The sequence below is a fragment of the Leuresthes tenuis genome, unplaced genomic scaffold (assembly GCF_036924035.1).
Source record: "Leuresthes tenuis unplaced genomic scaffold, fLeuTen1.0.hap1 SCAF_21, whole genome shotgun sequence".
In the NCBI taxonomy this organism is placed as follows: Eukaryota; Metazoa; Chordata; class Actinopteri; order Atheriniformes; family Atherinopsidae; genus Leuresthes; species Leuresthes tenuis.
The window spans coordinates 23,742,358-23,763,105 of record NW_027325375.1 but is presented as its reverse complement, the minus strand read 5'-3'; the positions used below and the strand labels follow the sequence as shown (position 1 = coordinate 23,763,105).

Here is a 20,748-nt window from a genome sequence, read left to right as displayed (position 1 = left end):
AAAGTACCGTACACCACAACATTATGGATATTGTGACTGATTTACTTCGGGATTTGTAGACCGAGGAAGAAAAAGTTGGCAACTTAACAAAGTTTAACCAAGCAGCAGACATTAAACCGGCACCACTCTTCCTTCCCTCGCTCTGTTTTCTTACTGGAAGACTAATTGAAACAATAAATAAACAAGAGGCAGGCATGTAAACCCTACCGGGCCATTTCAAACACAGCAGGTCCTGAAATGTGCTCATGCCTCATTTGTTCAATAGAAACAGTCAAACTTTAATGCATTTAATCTGATGAGAAATTCAATTTAAAACTTTGTTGCATGAAACATTGGGCACCTGGAAATAGTGGCAAGAATCAGTCTTTATTCCTTGTTTTAAATTGAAACACCTTTTGTTTTAGTTAACATTTCTCATTATAGTTAAAAATAGGGGGATGAGTGTACATGTATCAATGATTTCCATTTTAATCGTTTCCATCTGGGGCTTTCCCCTCTTTCTCTGCTGACTCTGAGCCTGCTGTAATGGGTCTCAAAAGGTGTAATACTCCAATTTAACCTCAGAGCAGTGACATTTTTCTAATGATCTGTTTAGCTTTTACTATGAAATCAGAAGGAACAATAACCTTTTATGCTAATTTATGGTGAAAAGAAGAGAAAGAGTTAAACTGCTTTGAAGTACAGGTGATACAATCCAGATACTGGCCCACATATAACTGTCTTTATGTTTCAGTCAGTTTGACTGCTGCTATTCTCCTCCTTTGCTTTAAATTCACAGGGTCTTTGTCTGACTCAAAACAGGTAGATTTACTCCCACTTTTACCTCATCTTTTGCCTATTTCTCAATCTTTCTCAATATCTGTCTTTCTGTGTTTTGCAGGGACCACACATAGCATCAGTGACCCTGGCAGCCTATGAATGCGGCTCTGTGGATTTCCCTGAGCCTCCCTATCCGGACCAAATAGTCTGTCCCCAGCAGGAAGCACCAGCATCGGGCCCTGAAGCTGAGCAGGTGGGCGTGGAGGATGTGGGTGCAGACAGGATGGTGGGGACAGCAGCTCTCCAGGGAAGCATCTCTCTCTGGACCATCATCTCAAAAGTTCGCCTGGAAGCTTGTATGTGGGTGAGTTCCTTTAGCAGACTGACTTTTTTTTGGATTTTGTGGTGAGCAAAAGCTAAAGAAACATGACAATTCTGTGCCGGAAGCAGAATCGGCACTGGACACATTTTTTATAAATGTTTTTACAATCAGGTGAAACCCAACTTTCCCAACAGCAAAGCTCATGGCCACTGTACATTTTTTCTTCTTTTACCTTGTGCATTTTTTAAATTAATCTCCAGACAGAGGATGATAGAAACATGAATGTGACCAAAAGTGAGAGCTTTTACATACTGAGAGACGGATCCAAATCAGGTACCCTGTAGTTAACACACAATTTATACTTTTACAGAGCAGCTAAAGCAATGTGAATGAACTTTTTGTTAACATCTTTTGTGAACCCCTCTTACCTTTTAAAAGACTATACACAATGTCTTTATCACTACTCACATCTATCTCATGGTGTACTTGCTTTTTCTTTTATCCTTTCTCATTCATTCATTTATTTAATTTGGGCTGTGTTACCCACTGGTGAGAAAAATAAAATCAAGTTAGAAATGCCACAAATTTGCATAGGGTACAAAATGTACACACTGATAACTCAATTACTTGGAAAACCCCTGGTCTTTACTCTGAATTTCCGCCAAACAGCGTCAATGGTTTCACACGTCTAACCATTCCTGTGGCTGCCAAACAGATTAGACAGTTTCTGTCTATGATATTTTTTGCAGGGCCTGAACAGAAACAACTTTTACCACTTAATTCTAAGAATATGCATAAATAGCTTGTTAAGTTTTACAGTGTGTGTATTACTTTTTTAACCTTGTACTTGAAAGAGCAGCTTTCTATACTTCTATACTTGGTGTCTAGTTACTTTTAGACTGGGCCTCTGGTGGTTTATCAATGACTCACATGTGTCTCACAGTTACCGTGAAACCACCAACAATGGCCTATGCTGCTGTCACACAAAGACAGGATGCATGAAAACACAAGAACAGGTACTGATCTAAAATTCACACTTCATTGCAGACTTTGTTACAGACACAGTATCTTTTTAAGTCAACTTTTGTCACCAGTTCACTTACTTTTCTCATCATATAAAGGCAGGACTGCTGAGTATTGAGAAAAGAGAACTTGCTAGATGATACATTATGCGATTTTTATCATTCATTGTTATCTGTTTCCCTGTTCCTCATAATGTGGAAGGTGCTGAGTTCAGGGGGAAATAGAGATCTTCTGTTACTTCCTCTCGACTGGTTCCTTTACAGGAACAAAGCAGCTTACTCTCTACTGTAACCGACCCTCAGGCTTCCTCAGAATTGTTATGAGTAAACTTTACACTTATTAATACATGCAACAGCATCGTGATCTGAGGAGTGCTTTCAGAGTCTGTTTGTTGAATATGTCTCTGCCAGCCGGTCCCATTGGATTCGAAACCACCCACGAGGCTTGTCAGCTCTACAGTTGGAGACACCTGTTGCACACACGTTTTCAAAGCACCCACGCCAACATTTCCCCTGCTTCTGCCAGCTTTCTGAATACGCTTGGGATGAGACTTGAGACATTCCCCTCCTTCTCACAATCACCACGTGCCTCTTCTTCTCCTCCTTCCCACTTTCTCTTTCCTCCTCTGTCCTTGTCTTTCTGTGTTCCCTCTTGAAGTCCACTACAGCCGGCCCCTTAAGTGCTCCACTTCAAACGTCACCACGGTGCAGGTGGACGTGTTTCATTGCCCGTTGCACAGACACCAACAGCCGCACGCTCACAAACAGAGGCAGAGCATTTGAATGGAGCAGCTGCCAGGGAGATTAAAACACGTCTCCAGTATGAGAAAAAACTGGCAGATTTCATCAAAGACTTCTGTGTTAACAAGAGAACAGGATGTCCAGATTAAAGATGGGGTCTGCCAGATTTGGGGATAGCATCGCCTCTTGAGAATGCTTGTTTGGTATTGTTGTCGCTGCCATGGTTTCTAACTACCCGCTAATCATCTTTTGGCTCTGCCACTCAGTAACGTACCAATAATGTGCCTGTGATTAGTCAGTTACGATCTTCTGTGAGTGAGACTGATGCTGTGATTTGTGTGTTCCACCTTTACAACTGACGTTCAGATTTTTTTTCCATTGCTCTCTCTGTTATGTATGCATTTAGGGACTAGTTCAGGCTTGAAATTGTACATTTGTGATCTGTAATTGTAACTTACTGTAACTATATCTTCTCATCTCCCCTGAACCCATACTCGCCCCTTTGTGTGTGGAAACATTAAAGTAATGAGCTGTGAGCAACTCCAAAAACACTGCATTTCTTGGCGGTTGTTTTCATTGTGTTAATTAAGTCTGTAACCCTCTTCTCATGTTTTGGCGGATGAACCTGGTGAACCGACCAAAGTGCTGAGGATTTATTTCCCACAAATCACTTCCGCTCTCTTTCTGTTAAGCCGTCTTCAATCATACAGGCTCCAGCGCTTTATGGCTACAAGCTCCTTTTGGCTGTTGCACTGTTTAGGACGTAGCATATGGCTTTTCACCTTCACGGCCTGTACATAATGTATACACAATCATTTAAAGATCTGTGGGCTTTTCACTCTTGTTAATGCTTTCCATTTTATTACAATTCGAGTTCCAATCACACAATCCCAAGCATAAAGCAGTGCAAGCTTCTATGAACTGTAGATTTTGATATTTTTCCCTGTTTACCTACCTAGTTACCGTGGCAACATGCTTGTCATAATGATAACCAAAATTAGAGTAAAAAAAACTGTATTTGCTCACAGACAGAAATAATGGATTTACTTTCTTGTAATCTTTTAAAGTGGTCTCGAGCAATAGTTCTCCAGGTTTTCTGAAGGTCTTTCAAAGTTTTTCTTTGGACTTCTTTTTCCATTGAAATGCAGTCCTGTCCTTGTACCTGACCACATTTATTTTTGTTTTTATTTTATTTAGACAGTTAACACTGACCTATGAATCATTCAAGCAATGAGAAAGACATTAGCTCAATAGACGAACCAGTGTTGTGTCTTCACCTAACTTAAGGAACCAATTTTATACTGTTTTTATGAACTCTGTTACTAGTGGCCTGTCACATCATTTGTTTCCATTTCTTTAGATGCATCCACAAAATATGCCAAATACAACAAAGCTTGACAGATGCGAAAAAATAATTCTTTCACCAAGAAGGTGATTCCCAAAGAGCTATTAGCTGATAACTTGACATGACTAAGCATGGAAATTGTGAAAATTGGAAAAGTGGAGGACAAAAGAAGAATCGGGCCTAAAAACACAACAAATGAACAGTATCTGAAAGCGATGTCCTTAAGAAATAGAGATATGCATCTGGCTCTTAAGCTGAATTCTCCCCAGAGTTCGGACCTCAGCATTACTGAAGCATTGTGGGATCATCTTGACAGAGAACGGAACAAAAAGCAAAGAAGAGCTTTGGGATGTTTTGGGAAAGCTTGTCTAAGAGGGTTCAGACTGTTGAAGAATAAAGATGCTCATACTTGAAATCAATGGTGGCTCAGGACTTCTTTCTTAAAGTTCTTTTGAATTAGGCAGTAATTCATATTTCACTCTGTGTGTGTGTGTGTGTGTGTGTGTGTGTGTGTGTGTGTGTGTGTGTGTGTGTGTGTGTGCGCGTGCGTGCATCTGTGTGTGCGTGTGTGTGTGTGTGTGTGTGTGTAAACAGGGTGCTGGGACAGCTATAGGAGAGCTTCCTCCCTACTTCATGGCACGGGCTGCACGGCTCTCTGGGGCTGAACCTGATGATGAAGATTACCAGAATTTTGAAGAGATGCTGGACCAGACTGAGTCCGCACAGGTGACACACTCTCTTTGCAACATCCATAACCGCAATCATTCTCTCTGTTATCCAAAACACTCTCACTTTTTATGCATCCATCCTTTACTCCCCACTGTCCTCAATTTATAAAGTTCTTAGTCATTGTCTTCAGCGATCGCCATTTCTTTGCCGAAAACGTTTTGTAGATCTTCCAATCTATTTGTAAATCGTCCATTTTTAGTTTCTCTGCGCTGAAATCTGGCGTGCTGGATTTCAAACATTGCTTCTTTGCGTGGGTTGACAACTCAGACAGCCCCACCTCAATTTCTCAATGGTACAACCAGAATCGAGTGTTTCACAACATTATGACTAAGAGAACAGCAGTGATGCTCTTGAGTAAAATGCTCCTGCCATTTCCGGCCTTCATTTAGAAATCTCCTGTGAAAAAAAACGCTCTCATATCAAACATCCCCGCAAGCGTTTCAACAATGCCTCGTAGCTCATTGTAAATATTTATTTTCTTACCCCTGGTGATTATGAATGGGGAGGGAGGAATGAAGGGAGACATGCGTGCGGTTTTGAAAAGGCTTTTCATCAGACCTGCCTGTTCAGTGTTCATTTTCAGGAATGCTTTTCTTTCTCTTCCAGTGTAGGTCAAACAGTCACACAGGCCAAGTGCAGTAAAACTACTGCGTCCATAAATGGTTTGTTTGAAACTTTACGACAAACTCTCTCTTGCATTTGCAGACAGGACCAAACTCTTAACAAATAGATCAAAATGTTTTTGGGAGGGTATCCCAGATAACAAGGCATTACAACATGGAGAAATTATTAACTGATTAAAAATGAGAAATGTAGTCTATTTAACAAATGTCACCCTTATCTTAAAATCCTCATAGCTATTGTTTCTTTGTCATTATTTCCCAAAGATTTCCTTTCTATTTTTACTTCATAACACTACCATAATGGCATTCTGTTAGGTGTTAAACAATTTCATCATTTAAGTTTATTTGGCTAATTAAGAAGTTAAAAAAAAACGCTGTAAGAAGAGTTAATTAATATATGTAAACTCACTATTTTGGATCACTGTAAAACTCTGCCAACATCCATCCATCCATCCATATCAATAATGTCATTTATCAGTAAAGTTACTTGTTTCTACTGTCCAAGGGAAAGAATATACTCAGTTTTTGCCCTCTTGTCATCCTGTGGAGATAGACACACAAGTTGTTGCTGAGGGAGCCATTTTATTCTCTTCTTCTCTTCCCAAGCAAGAGCTCCTGGACCTGGAATTGTAGCACCAATTACTTGAGCCAAAAAGTTCTTTCTGTGCTGCTTCTTTGAGTCAAAAACTTTCAGCCATGAGAATTTCTGCTGCATGTCTATTACTGATGTGATAGTCACAGAAGTAAGTGGCAACAGGTGATGAAACACACATTCCTCCTTTTCCTGTCATCCGTTTACATGAAACTGGGTAGAAATAGGCTTTTACGGCACATTATTCTCTCCCGTTTCTTTTGCACATGGGTTAGTTTCCATAACTGGTCCTGTAGACAGAAACAGATTCAAGGGAATCAAGCGATTAAGTGGAGAGAAGAACGAGAGCAGGGATGCTGCACCTGCTTTAAGATCTGCTGCTTTTAATACTGCGGACAGCTGTGTAGGCTGGCAACAACATCCGTCCCGGAGTTCAGACCATATGCCTGAGAGTGCAGCTCTGACATCACGTACTGATACAGGGGCGCTCCCCACCAAGAGAAAAAGAAGAAAAAAAAGTGCAGTGAAGGTGGAAGATACGGTGTTGAGGCGAACGGGCGGTGATCAGAGGAAGAGATTTTGTCTAAATGAGCATCTCTGCCTCGAAATGTCTACGTTTTCCAAGAAAACCAACGATGTGACGCAGGAGGAGCATCGTCTGTTTGTTTCGCTTCTGTGGAAAGGCAGATTAGAAGTGACGCAGCTACTGCAGGATTACTGTCTCTTTAACACTTTTCTTTTTCTGTTCCTGTCCTTGTATCTTTTTTCACAAACCTCTCTTCTTCCGTAGTGCATTGCTCACCTTGTCTTTATCTCTCTTTCTCTTTGCAGCTGGGTGTGCGTGTGTTTGAATGGATGTGATGTGCGCTTGCTTGTTTGTTGGAACAGCATCTGGACATAGGTTGTTTGCACCACCAAGGACCTGTGACATGTGGAAACTTTTTTTTCTTCCTCTCCAGGGCTTTTGCTATTAATCGGATGTTCTCAGGGTTCCCTTTTTTGCTCAAGGAGATCCCGCAACACATTTCTAATTTTCCACTTGTCCTCCTCTCACCTTTTTTTTTTTTTTTTTTACATCTTCCACAGTGGAGTGAGGCTTTCATCAGCTGTGAATTTATGTTGGATTTTTTTTCTTGTTTTTTTCCTTTGAGAGCCGAACAGCATTACTTGTAGAACAAAGTGAAAACAGACTTCCTTGGAACTGGAATGGAGAAAATGTGTGGGTTTGCTGTTTATTAGACAGGAAGAGGTTAAATTTTGCCGTCAAGGATGCGACCCCTTTTGAACCTAACATGGTTCCACACCCCCTCCCTGCAACATCACTTCCACTCTCCATCCTGAGGCTGCAGAGCTTAATTGAGATGCTGACTTCGTCCCTGTCGCTCAAGTCCCTGAGGTTTGAAGGTGGCAACAGTTTGACTTAAACCCAATGGTATTTCTCCCAGCCAACAGAGCCAACTTCCTGCCACAAGTGCACGTGATGCACAGCAGCAAAGCCGTCTGGTTTTTTTTCTTCTTCATTCAACAGCACTATTCAAGAATAATGAAGTCATACTTTTTCTAACGGCTCCAGACGCTGATGTCATGAACATCAGTCCCCCCCCCCCCCCCCCCCCTCCCCTCCTAAATCTTTCGTTCAGTTCAAGAGCGCTCATCGTGCCGGAGAGGAGTCCTCAGTAATAAGACAGACCGTCTCCGTGGATCCTGCATGGACCGTGTGCGTGATAGCTTGCAACTTGATTATTTCCTGGCTTGTTTTTTTTTTTTCTTTTTTTCTTTTTTTTTTAAATTTTAATCTGGAAAGGAAAGGGTTAACAGGCTGTGAATTCTTGATTGCCAACTCCCAGGATCGTATCTCCTGTAACTCAAATCAGGGCCATCTGCGCTGGGCGTATGCTTGCCTTCCCCCCTGGCCTACTGCACTCAAAGGCTCTCTGTGCTGTGGTTTGCCCAGCCCCGTCACATGACTTCTCTGAAAGTACCCCCTCCCTCCTCCTCCCTCTTTATTTCCAGTAAACTGTTTGAAAGGAGGGGGGTGAGTCAGAGTAAAACCAGCTTCCCTTTAACCGCAGCTTGTTAAAGAATTTGTCAACGTGGACTCAGGGGTGTATTTGTGTACGTGTGTCTGTGTGTGCGCTCCTGTGGACAGATTTGAATGTGTACCTCTTCTCATTTCTTTATTCTTAAATGGGGACTGTAGCTTGAGTTGCGTCAGTAGTTCTTAATCAGTCCACTTCCTGTGCCAGACAGAGCGGGCGCGGGCTTGTCAGGAGTTAATGAGATGAACTTTAGCCGTCTTCGTGTCGGGGGGCTTGCGACTGTGCCGGAGATGTGTGTCATCTGTGTGAAAGATTTTCATTGAGAAAAAAAAAGAGAAAGCAAAGAGAGACGGAGAGAGGGGGGGGGTTATGCGTGGGTGTTGACTCGTGTATAGGCTGTGCATAGATTTTTCCTTGTATGACACTTTAATTTTCCAAACAGGGCAGACTGCCTGCTGCTTGCTTTTTGTCTTTGTTTGAACTAAGTATCTCTACAAAACCCGACCCCCCCAAAAAAAAGGGGATTCGACAGCTTTTTCATAATGACAAGAGGGCAACGAGTTTTTGCAGATCCAAAATAAACAGATATCATGTTGTATTGTATGCTGCAATAAAGAAAAAAAAAAGAACTTCACTATCAAAGGTTGTTCACAAAAACTCACACTTTCTGTTTGTTTTAAAACTGATTCTGTTGACAAGTACATCTTTTAATTATAACTACATACTATAATAAAGTCATGGCACTGTCCACGCTAAAGAAACTGAATGTTTCTTGGTTATTGTAACTAAAAATAATGTTTCCTTCCTGTTGTTTTACCCTGTGAACTTTCCATCTATCACCTGACAACTGCAGCCACAGATATTCGGAGGATCATTTTAAATGTAAAGGTAACCGATCCATCCTCACAGATTTTAATACCAGACATAACCTCATTTCCAATAATTATACGAGTGACATTCTTCAATCAATGTATCTTGTGACCAGCATTCTGCTACCCCTCATGTATAACATTAATTCATCTGCAGTGTATTTAGTGTAATCAAATCAAACAGATGTGGTACATTTTTTACTTTTGTTATGCTCAGCACAGATGCTTTACTGAGCAGTCAGAGATGCTTTATTTTCCACAGTTAGAGAAAATTCATTTTGACACCATAATAGCACATGTTCAATAAACACAGAAAACACAAATCTGGAAAAAACTAAGCTGTAGTTGCACTTATTACTGTATGTATTTATTTATCCCAATAAAGACTGGACTCAACTGATGATATGATGTATATGGGCGGAAAATCCAAACCCATAACAGATCAAATAGCACAGCAGGCAGTTTTTGGCAAGCTGCCAGGTAAATATGGTGATTTTCCATAAGCCGCAAACAACAGTCTGGAATCTGAATCCCAGCTATCCCAGATAGATGCTTCCATGGTCCAGAAATGCAGTATGGAGAGAGAATCCAAGCGCATTGTTCAACTGTAGTAAATCTCAGTGTCACAAGTTGACACAGACACATACTAACACTCTTCTGCGCCCTTCCCCTTGCATCTCTTCAGGGACCCTTTGTTCACGCAGCAGTGATATTTTCATGCTCTCTAACTCCGTGAGCCAAAAGTTCAACTACGGCACCCAATGTAACAATGCAAGTGTCATGATGTCTGAAAGCAAATGGGGTTCACACACCATCTGGATGGTACTGATTGTTTCTGCAGGACTCTGTCCGTACTGTAACAGTCGTGGTTGTCAGGTGTCCCTGGTTCAGAAACGGTCCTCAGCGGTTCGGCTGTAAACCAACCATGCACATTCCTTCCCTCCCTGTCTCCCACCAGCTGAGCAGCTCACATGCACACACACACACACATGCATGCATAAACACATATGCACACATGGGGACAGGCTAGAATTAAAACTACAGGGTTGTCCAAGGAGAAACTTTCATGATTGGACATCAGCGGAGGCAGAAATTCAAATCATGAACCAATCAGATTCAGTGTCCCTTCGCTCCCCCCACCACCACCTTATTAGGCGACCTCCCATGTCTCTCAAATTTCCTGTCCACTGGGTTGCACCCTGTAAAGAATGTCATCAGCACTGTACTGGTTTTGTTGACCATATTAGGTATGATCATGGATTGCAAGCTTCCCCACCACACCTCATTTAAAAAAAAAAAAAAAAGATTTTTTTCACCCCCAGAAAGTGAGGCCTTCTTATTCGATAAAACAAAAATTGGTTTTCTCTATTTTATCTTTCAGCTGAGTTCATATTGTTTAAGGTGAGGAAAAATGTGCCATTCAGCAAGCATCCATCAGTACTATTAGTTATTTATTGTTATATTATAAGATGAATGCTAACTGTGAAACCAACATAATTATGAGTCTGTATCAGCAGTAAATTAAAAAAGAGGGTTATTTTTGGCCTTTTGGAACAAAAAACATCCAATTATTACAAGTACAAAATGTAATTTGCATTCACAAAGTCATTTGTAAATTATTCAGGCCTAAAATCTTCTTTAAAGTGCCTTAAAAATTAAACTTTAATAAGGTTAAAATTGTTTTTGATAGATATAAATCAAATGATTTCATATGATTCATCTACTGTATTTCATGTAGTTAATTCAAACTATACTACATGCATTTAGTACTGCAGAAAATTAAGATTGAAATTCATTTAATGAACATTTTAAATCGCTTGTTTGTTAGTTTGCTTTTAAACATATTCCTGGATAAATTAGACATACATTTTAGGATTAATTCTGCTAAATATTTGCTGCCTAGAGTATCTTCCAGAGTCCCTAAAATAATTACTTTAAAATATTGAGAACTTCTCTCGGAATAAAAAAGAGGTGCTAGTGCCACAATAGATCTAGTAGCTTTGCAAAAAAAATATGAATCTTACTGTTTTTCTATCATTAAAGTGCCACAATTCTTCAGAGAAGCTCAGACAAATGTAGAAATAATAATGATAAAGTCTGAAAGCCATAGAGTTTTCTGCAGGGAAGACTGTAATTTTCACCAGCTCTTGATCAGTTTATCAACATATTAAGGCCTATAGATAAAAGAAATTTGTGCAGAAGATTTTGGAAAATCGGGATGGTTTCTACTTTCTTCTGTTATTAGTGAAGGCATTTTGATACCTACAAGAATAATTACCACAAGAACAGAAACATGCAAATGAAAAACAGTTGCAAATTCATCATAGTATTGAAGTAATGATTTTATTTTTTACCTAGATTTTGAAGGCATCCTCCAAAAATGTGTGCTATCCTTTAAGGATTGCTTTTGCATTAGCAGTGTTCCCAGAAGTAGATAAGTAAATCAACAGGTTGAAGCTTCTCTTCCCAGAAAATGCATTTTGAGGAGAAAAAATCTGTCATTGCAGTCTAAAGAGGCTCTTGTTGAGCCGTCAGGGGTGATAGGGCAAAACCAGCGGAAAAGCTCTTACTTTGTGAGTCACTGGAATGACCAAAAGTGTGTTGCCTTTTTCTTACATCCCCAGTGTCAAAGGAATTAATAAAGCCCCAGAAGTAAGATGCATACATGCTGAAACCAGTTCAGTATCTTTTTAGAATTAAGAAGCATAGTGACAAACAAGCCTTGTAATTCTTTTAGAATATATGACAGGTGAATGAGAGCATTTTACAGTAAACTTATTACTTAAGATATTTGTGGTGGCGATCATTAAATTAGTGCACAAACAATTTTGACATTGAAATCTACCTTTCAGTCAAGCATTTACTGTCATTTTTTGCCCCATCTGACATGTTAACGTTTAAAGAGTTGATGTTTTGCTTTGCCATCTGCTCACAAAAGTTTCTTCTCCCATCTACTTTTCACATTTATTTCCGTACATGTGAACGAATCAGAATTACAGCCATGCAAATATTTTAGAAAAGTACATTCTGAAGTGCTCTTTTAGATTTTTCATGTTTAAAATGAAGCACCGGAACCTGAGAGGGTTTAGAAGTACAACCTCTTAGATTTAGTATCTGAAAGTCATTCGGGTGTTGAAAGTGAAATCTTTGTGCTTTCAAATTCTAAACACTCTCTGCACAAGTATATCTAACTTTAGAGCATTTAATTTTTTTGCTGAACAGTTGCTTTGAAGCTCAGTAATTGTTTTAAGCTATATTTTTCTTAAAGACACATTTCACATTACAGGAGTTGGAAGATTCTCCTGTTGCAGCTGCCACTCTTGCACTCATTTGGAAACAAGTAGATTTTAAAAAACAGATCATTCGCTCATTTTTCGTTTCACTTGGATATTAAGGTGTTTTTGAATTAAAGAAAAGAGAAAAAAATGGAAGTTGAAATAGAGTTTGAATGCCAGTACTCAGACTCTTCATTATAAATAAGATGAAACAAAAACACTGAGAGCTGAAAGAAGAATTCCAAAAGCAGATCATAAAATTTCATCCACATTTGCCAATATCAAGTGATTCTAAAATTACTTGTTATCATTTGAATGGGTTTCAAAGTATTTTGTATGAAATCACTGAAAAAACAACATTACAGCTTGCTGCACACATTCATTTCACACAACTCTGTGAAATTCCCTCTTCTGCATACATGCTTAAAAAACACTAAACCTAGTTACTTTAATTCTCCTTCAACAAATCTTTCAGCAGCCAAATTATTTACAGAGATGATTTCAGCTCAAACGAATCTACTGATCATTTAAAAATGTACCTGAAGTTAATAGTACATTAGTCACATTAAATGTATGAATGTAGTTGGTTTTAGACTGTTTGAAATTGTAATTAACGGGGAAAAAACTTGGTCTTCGTAAATTTAATGTTATATGTGTCTTATTGAAACTCTGCAGCAGTGATTAGAACAATGTTAGTTATTTCTTAAATTTACAGTTGAGAAAAAAAGGCAATGAAGCAGGTTTGAAACGAGTCTTGTAGACAATATGTCGTCTATGACAAGCATTTAGTATACAGACATCATATGATCAGTAAACATTATCAGGTTTGAAGGATATTTATCACATATTTCCCTCTTTTCCTGTTTTTCAGGACTTTGCCTCCCGGGCTAAAGTAGCAGTGCAGAAACTCATCCAGAGAGTTGGATTCTTTGGGATTTTAGCTTGTGCCTCTGTAAGTCAAATCATACAACTACATATTTCCTCACTCACACTTTAAGATTCATCGTTCCAAATCATTTTATCACACCCACATTCTCCATACTACTCAAAGGAAGTGACAGTGGTGAATAGTTCAACATGTGAGCAAAAATGAGCATTACGAAATGTATATTTGACAGTAACAGATGGCACAATCGGTCATCTTCTTGTGGTTTCTCAGTAGGATACAAATCTAAGGCTAAATTGGCTAAAGAAATTAATAGGACTTTAAGGACTTTAATTTTCTGTCACATAAGTTTGTCTCATCTTTTCCCATCTGTTTTTTTTTGTGGGGAATTCACAAAATATGTCATCCAATCTTGTCTAATATCTAATCTAAGTCTGATTATATAAATGATTTCCCCCCAGATTCCAAATCCCCTTTTTGACCTGGCAGGAATAACATGTGGACATTTTCTGGTCCCCTTCTGGACTTTTTTTGGTGCAACACTCATTGGGAAGGCGGTTGTCAAGATGCACATTCAGGTAAGCTGCGACTATATGTACATTAAAGTAACTAATGCAAAGATGGGTCATCCCTTTCCCCAAAGCTCCTAAAACAAATGTTACATGAGAATACAGCTTATATTTGCCTGTGTGGTTTCATAACAATTGATATTAAGTCTTTGTCTTTTATCTTTTGTGTTTCACGTCGCAGAGAAACATTTAAACAAAGTCTGAGATATGAATACACCTTAAATGTGATTCAAAGGGAGAACTGTGTTTAAGTAATGACTCACACTCACGCACAGCATCTCTGCACTGGAGCAGCTGGTCGTAAGGAGGCCATTTTGTGGAGGCAAAATAGGGAGAGTCAACCATTTTGTGACTGCAGCTGAGGCAGTTCATGTGCTTAGTGCAGTAGACTAGTCAGACTACGGCAGACTGAGAAGTTACAGGAAAGTCAAAGCTACATTCTAAACCTCTAGGAAACAGCAGTTCGAAGACTTGGCATCACTAATGTTTCTTCTAATCCTGGAAAATCCTCAATTTGCGTCCAGGAATTTGCAGTATGTCTGTGATTACTGTCAGGGGCTTAACTTTTTGTTTTCTAAGCAGATGCAGGAATTTGCTCATTGTGACACACAGCTGGGGGTTAAGAGCAAAGCATTTTTTTCCCTTCTCTACCTAATTTCTTATTATACACAGAAAGCATTGTCCTACACCACACTGAGGAAAAAAGATGTGTTAACTTAGTGAGTACAAGTTAAAGCAGATCGGCATTGTCTGTGGGAGGTGATGGAGGAGAGAGGGACAGATGGGGGGGTGAGGAAAGGGAGGGTGGTTGTATGCACAGGAGGCACAATCACACACACAGGACCAGATTACACCCAGGGGTCCCAGGGGCCCCCCACTGACAGAGGTGTGTCCTTCTGTGCCTCACAGAAGGAGAGACCTTACCCGGCTCTCCGACATGCCTGGGGGCCCCGTTTCTCCCATAGCTGCTTAGTTTGATTTTCTTCAAAGTTGAGTTTTGCTTCCGAAGAAAATTGTTTTCCGATATTTGCAGCGCGTGAGCAGAAAACAAGAAGTATTAGAAAAAAGATCCGTGGAGCAGGTGACATTCTCCCTCATTGGCCAAGACGGAACAAAAGGGGATTTTGAGGCTTGTGTTTCTGTGTGTAGGCATATGTGTGTGTGTGTAAAAATATGAGCAGCCTCTGTGCTTCAAAGCATGTTTTTGATCTTTGTACCTGTGCTTCAGGTGTGTTCTCACCTGTCTCCAAGGAGAGGCTTTTTTATTCTTTGCTGCTTCCGCCCTTTATTGCTCACTAAGCTTCACCTCTGCACCGGTGAATAGTTAACGTCAGCGGCTTTTGTGACGCGGCAGGTCACTTGAGGATCACGAGTGATGTCACCGAAGTGCTCACTTTGGGACCTTGGGACAGGCGTTTATCCTGAGAACTGAGGCATTGTGAGGTGTGGAGGAAAAACATAGACCTCGGTTCAGCAGAAGCGGGGTGAGGGATGTTGCCGTTTCACGTTACTACTTTTTAATCTGAATATTTGCATTGTCAGAGCCGCACAAACATGTTGAGAATTGTTTAAAAACTCGCGCGATGCCTTCCACCGGGTAGTTTGTACATGTGTAAAGAGATCATGACTAGGATGTGTATGCCTCTTGTTGACATTATCAGTGAACAGAAATTAGCGAGTCAAGACAATGTCATCAGTTTCCGAGCAGACCCATCTGAGGCATCTTAGTCAGCTTTCCTGTCTCTTGCTTTGTTTAGGATGACAGATCATATGTCGGTGTTAGAGTAGAAGCTGCGGGCACACAAAAGCATAACCCAGTTTAATTACTGCAAAATGTCTTAAGTTCAAATGAAACAGTTGCAACCAACAGTCTTCTTCTTTTTTAAATCTTGTACATGCCTGTTTAAGTTTGATTCATATTTATTAAGTCTCATTCATTCTGTTAAATTTCCAGTGGCACACTGAGGCTTAACTCCCACGCAAAGTAAAGGACAATAAATGACAATACATGGATGACCTGGATTAAATGTTACATAAGCTCACAGGAACACTGTAACAAAGAAATGATCAAAGCGCCCTGTCGCATGAAATTAAAATTGTTGCTGAGGCGATTAGTGCTGAGCGATCTGTAGCCTGATCATTGGTGTTGTGGATGCTGTACTGACTATATTTATGCATGTCCACCTGCAGTATACTTCATCTTGGATCAAAACTCTGTTTTAGATTGTTGCCTAAGTTAGAAATGAATGAATTAAGTCTTCTTGTGACAGACTATACATTTAAATCTTTGTATCTTAGATGTCGCTTTCATGGCTTCAGCATTAAATGAAAATTCAGAAGATTCTTTTTTGTATCATCTTTCTTTATTTCTTCAGATGATTTAGAGTAAGGGTTAACAGATTTTAACTATTGCTTTTTCTGCACATTATCAGTTTTTTTTTTCCATGCTTGATTTGCGAAGAGTTCCAAAGGCTGAACACTTGATGTTTGTGCAAAAAAAATGTGTGTGTACATATATGTATATGTGTGTATGTATACTTACCAACAACGACCAACAAAGAAATAGACAAAACAGACAATAGAAAATAGTATGAGTACTTTTGCCCCCCTCTCAGGAGGACAAAGAGCTAATATGAACCACAAAGGCTGCCAGTCGACTGTTTTTTCCTGCTGTCTCAGTGACTAACAGCAATCAGACCGGACAGCAGCCAAATCCAGACCCCCTCTGAAGTAATGACACATCATCTTTGATTCCGTCGCTCCTCTTTTCATGTGTTTTCTTAGTTCACACACTCACTTTTCTGATGATAGCCTCTTTGATATTAGAGTGCTATGTTGGTTTATGTGTCATAAAGCCCAGGCCTTTTATTTCTTGCCCTCCATGACAAAAGTTCTCACCCGTCATGGCTTCTTTCAGCCCAAACCACCTTAGACTTACAAGGCATGGGTTTGGGTATAATGAGTAGTGTCTGTATGAGAGTCTGTGTGTGTCTGTGTGATGGGAAATTAAAGAACTGCAGGTCAAACTGTGGTTCAACACCCCAGCAGTGGCCTTATGGTTCAGTAACTGACTCTTTTCTCTCGATGTGTGTGCGCTTCTTTGTCATACAGAAACTGTTTGTGATCATCACCTTCAGCAGGCACATTGTGGAGCAGATGGTCTCTCTCATTGGGTGAGTACGCTTCATCTTGTGTGTGTGTGTGTGTGTGCGTGTATACTCCTATCACACATCAAAGAGTTAATGCAGAACTTGACAGTTAATGTACACTTTTGGGTGGCCATGGGGCATTCGGGTAACTTGGGAGATGTGTGATCTCTGCCTCCTCCTCTTATTCTTCTCCATGACCCTGATAAAGGTCATGGACTGTCAGAAGGGCTTTTGAGTTAAACATTGTGTTTTGGAGGACGATGTACGGCTTTATTCTGCTTGAAACACTTTGTGCAGACGTTGAAATGGGAGTTTTGTCACATTTTTTCCCGTTTTGGGTTTTCTCTCGGCTTAGTTAGATGATTAATGACTTGGATTTTTCCACTGGATGACTATGGGCACGAACATGTTCTGGTTGCTTCACAGGACATGATAGACTCTTGTCTAGTATAAGAACCTCTTCTCTGGTTTATCACTCTCTTTTTTATCTACTGTACCTAGTCTCGTGGGGTATACCAATAAAATATGAGACAGCTGCTGGTGGGATGCTGGACATATCAATGCCCTGAAGGTTTTCTCAATATCCCAAACACACTCAGATATTTAAGCATTTAGAAAATGAACTTGGTAAAGACACGTTTTTCAACTAAAAATCTGGTGCATTTGAAATGATGGCTCGATGTAAGAGAAGTTGAAAGAGCCCCTGTGTTTGGTGTGGGTGCTGATTGGTGCCATGATGGGTGTCCTTGTAGAGATGCCAGAGGCTGCAGCTGGAAACTACCCTCGACACACCTGCTGGTGGGAGTGCCTTTTATTGCACACACACTCACAGTCATTCATATACTCCCAAACTCTCGCTCTTTTCCTTGCACATGCATACACACACACACACACACACACATGCACCATTTACACTTAAGCACTGTGGGTCTCACACACACATTTGCTGTGCTGAAATCAGGCGATGAGATTGCATCAGCCCTCCTTCTTGCCATGTTGTGTTTTTGTACTTTATCTGTTTCTAAAATGAGTTTTGGAAAGCCTCGGTTAAGATCAAATATTAAGAAGACTTTTGTTGCACTTTTCTCTGTGTATATTTGTTTCGGTGTTTCTTTTATTTTGGAGACAGCACTTTTATCCTGTTGTAACGCCATGATATGTGGCTGAAATGAGACATGATCAGAGGAGATTAGTTCACTGAAGCTTAACAAAGAAAAAATATTAGATATGTCGTATTTGTGAGCATACACAGCTTTATATGTGTATGCATGGGTTGTAAACGATCTATACCCTATCGCAGTCATTGTTCATTCAGCTGCAGACTCAGTGTGACAGATGACTGGTTAGTGACAGGTTTCAGTCTGACTCACTGCTCGCTTCTTCTCTATCGGAAGTTTCCCTCATTACTACTTGTCAACCGTTAGCTTCCTTCCACCTTTAGCTCTAATTCTGTGTCACTCTCACTCTCAGTCACCTATCACCTTATGAATGGGTGACAGGCTTACCGCCTTAACCATTTCTGTGCTGCCAGACCGCAGTGTTAACTGTAAAGTTGCTTGAAGAAAAGAATTGTCACCTTTACACATACAATATTGCCTGTAGTTGGCCCTAATCTCTGTGCACACACACACACACACACACACACACACAACCACCTTTCCTCTTAATGTTCTGGAGGCCTGGTTCTCTTCTCACCTCAGCCACAGAGCAACATTTTTGCCTCAAATCATCGTGTTTGAAATAAATCCGGAAATGTTAAAAGAGCTTTTCAAACACAGCCTCTGCTAGAATAGCAGCGAAAGCTTATTCAGCTTCATTTATCCTTTGATTCATTAACTCTGGGAAAATATTTCCAGTTTAATTTGATTTCTCAGTATTGCGTAAACAGGTCCCTGGAATTGGGATTTAAGATCTCTTGTAAATTATCTTGAAAATTCTCAAACTAGTTTTTAATTGGATGTTTAGTCTGCTTTCTGTATTACAATTGATTACATCTGGTCTTTGTTTTTTTTTTGTTTTTTTTTCAGCATTTATATATATAAATATAGCTATAAATTTTGCTTTAACTACTTGGAACGAAATCTTTTTATTTGACACTTTATGTGTCATTTTTGTGGAATTGGAATATTTTTGGCTTTCTTTCTTTCTTTTTTTTTTCTTTCTTTCTTTCTTTCTTTTTGCTTGGCTCTGGATTAAGTTCCTTTTTAAATCGAGAGAATTGCATTTTTTTTGTGAGCGACTGAAGTGGCCTTTGGACTTTGGCTTTGGTGATCTCACTCTGGCATGACATAATGCAATACTACACTTCAATTTTTTCCCCTTTTGTTTGCTTAATAGGTGAGCTAGTTGGCACAGGCACAGATTTCCAGGGCTATAACCGTGGGTCTGAGGGGTTACGACTTTTTTGTAATAATTTAGGATTTTCACATAAATCCTGCACAGTTGCTTTGAGGAAATTGTTTATTTATAATTATGCTATTATTTATTTATTTATTTATTTATTTAGTTTATTTAGTCAGTCAAATGATCAACTGTCTGAGGAGAAAAAAATAAAAATAAGAATTTTAGCTGTGAGTTCATGAGAATTTGGCTTTTATTGCAAATCTTAACAGGTGAATTCCCTCAAACATAAAAGCTTGAGTTTCAGTGATAATGAAATGAGTAACCCTAACCCTTTTGGTGGCAAGTACTAACATTTGGGGCGCATGTAGGGGTGCCTCATTTACAAGTGCTCTATATTTGAGTGTGATCATTGAACGTTGATGAGATCAGATGTTGAATTACTGAATTATGGTTTTATCAATGTTTTATTTGTTTGATACTCTCGGGATGTCCAGAAAACACTCGTAAAAGTTTAATTTAAAAAAAGGTTCTGTTTTGCAGCACTTGCAGCTTTTTTTCATGACGGTAAATTGTCGTCTCGGTTGGTTTTAAAAGTGAGCTTATTTCCAAATGTTCCACATTTTAAGGACGTTTTAGCTTTCTGTCATTCATGAGTAGCTTTAAGTACGGGAAGTGATTCCCCTTTGGGTTACAAATGGAAAACATTGTCTTAACTAATTCAAGTTTTATAGAAGAAGTTTGCATCTGAACTTTTAATTGTCATCAGGCTGTAAAACTGTCAGCAGCCATTCTCATCACTCATCTAAACCATCAACAAAATTGACCAAATTTTTTTTTTACCAGTTAAAAATGTTCAGTATGCAAATTACATTTTTGCTCATGTAGAACATAAGTGACTCAACATTTCCATGATGCATTTATGACTGTATGATGTTCTTTTTGAGAACGAGACCATAAAAAGATACAGTGGAGAAAAGGCATTAACTGTACCCAGAAAATTACTTAATCAAATTAAGGGTTTTCTGGATTATTCAACAGTTTGTTCAGAACAAGATAAATAAATAGATAAAAGTCAGTCAGAACTCAAAAATGTATTTTTTCATGTATATTATGGGAACAGATCTGTCTCTCGTTTTCTAAGCATGTGAACCATTTAAAGCTAAATCTGTAACAATTTGTTTGCAGTAGTTTGATGATATTATATATAGTTTTGCTTTGAACTGTGACAGAGTCACAATAAAGTCCTCTTTAAATGCCTTTAGGGCTGATGACAAAAACTGATATCTTGGCTGGTTGGAGCTGTGTGTGGGATTAGACTTGTTTTTGCACCCTGTGACTAACATACAGATGTCTCCTCTTCAAGATCAGCCGTGTGTGTGCAGTCAGTTTTTCAGTGAGGAGAAAATCCTGCAAACCTGGATTGAAAAAGGCTTCGATCAAGACCTGAGGGTCTTTCTGCAATTGTTTAAAAGTTGTTTCTAAGTT

At 39.5% G+C, this 20,748-nt stretch overlaps 1 protein-coding gene across 2 annotated transcripts in view; it reads left to right on the top strand.

The window, feature by feature from the left end:
- LOC140280203 (vacuole membrane protein 1-like) overlaps window positions 1–20,748 on the top strand; it is a 52,381-nt gene that overhangs the window by 19,396 nt on the left and 12,237 nt on the right. For both annotated transcript variants that reach the window (XM_072375498.1, XM_072375499.1), the window contains 5 exons: window positions 881–1,123; window positions 4,784–4,915; window positions 13,188–13,268; window positions 13,664–13,780; window positions 16,883–16,944. In XM_072375498.1, coding sequence (XP_072231599.1) covers window positions 881–1,123; window positions 4,784–4,915; window positions 13,188–13,268; window positions 13,664–13,780; window positions 16,883–16,944 — 635 coding nt within the window. The remainder of the gene's footprint in view (window positions 1–880; window positions 1,124–4,783; window positions 4,916–13,187; window positions 13,269–13,663; window positions 13,781–16,882; window positions 16,945–20,748) is intronic.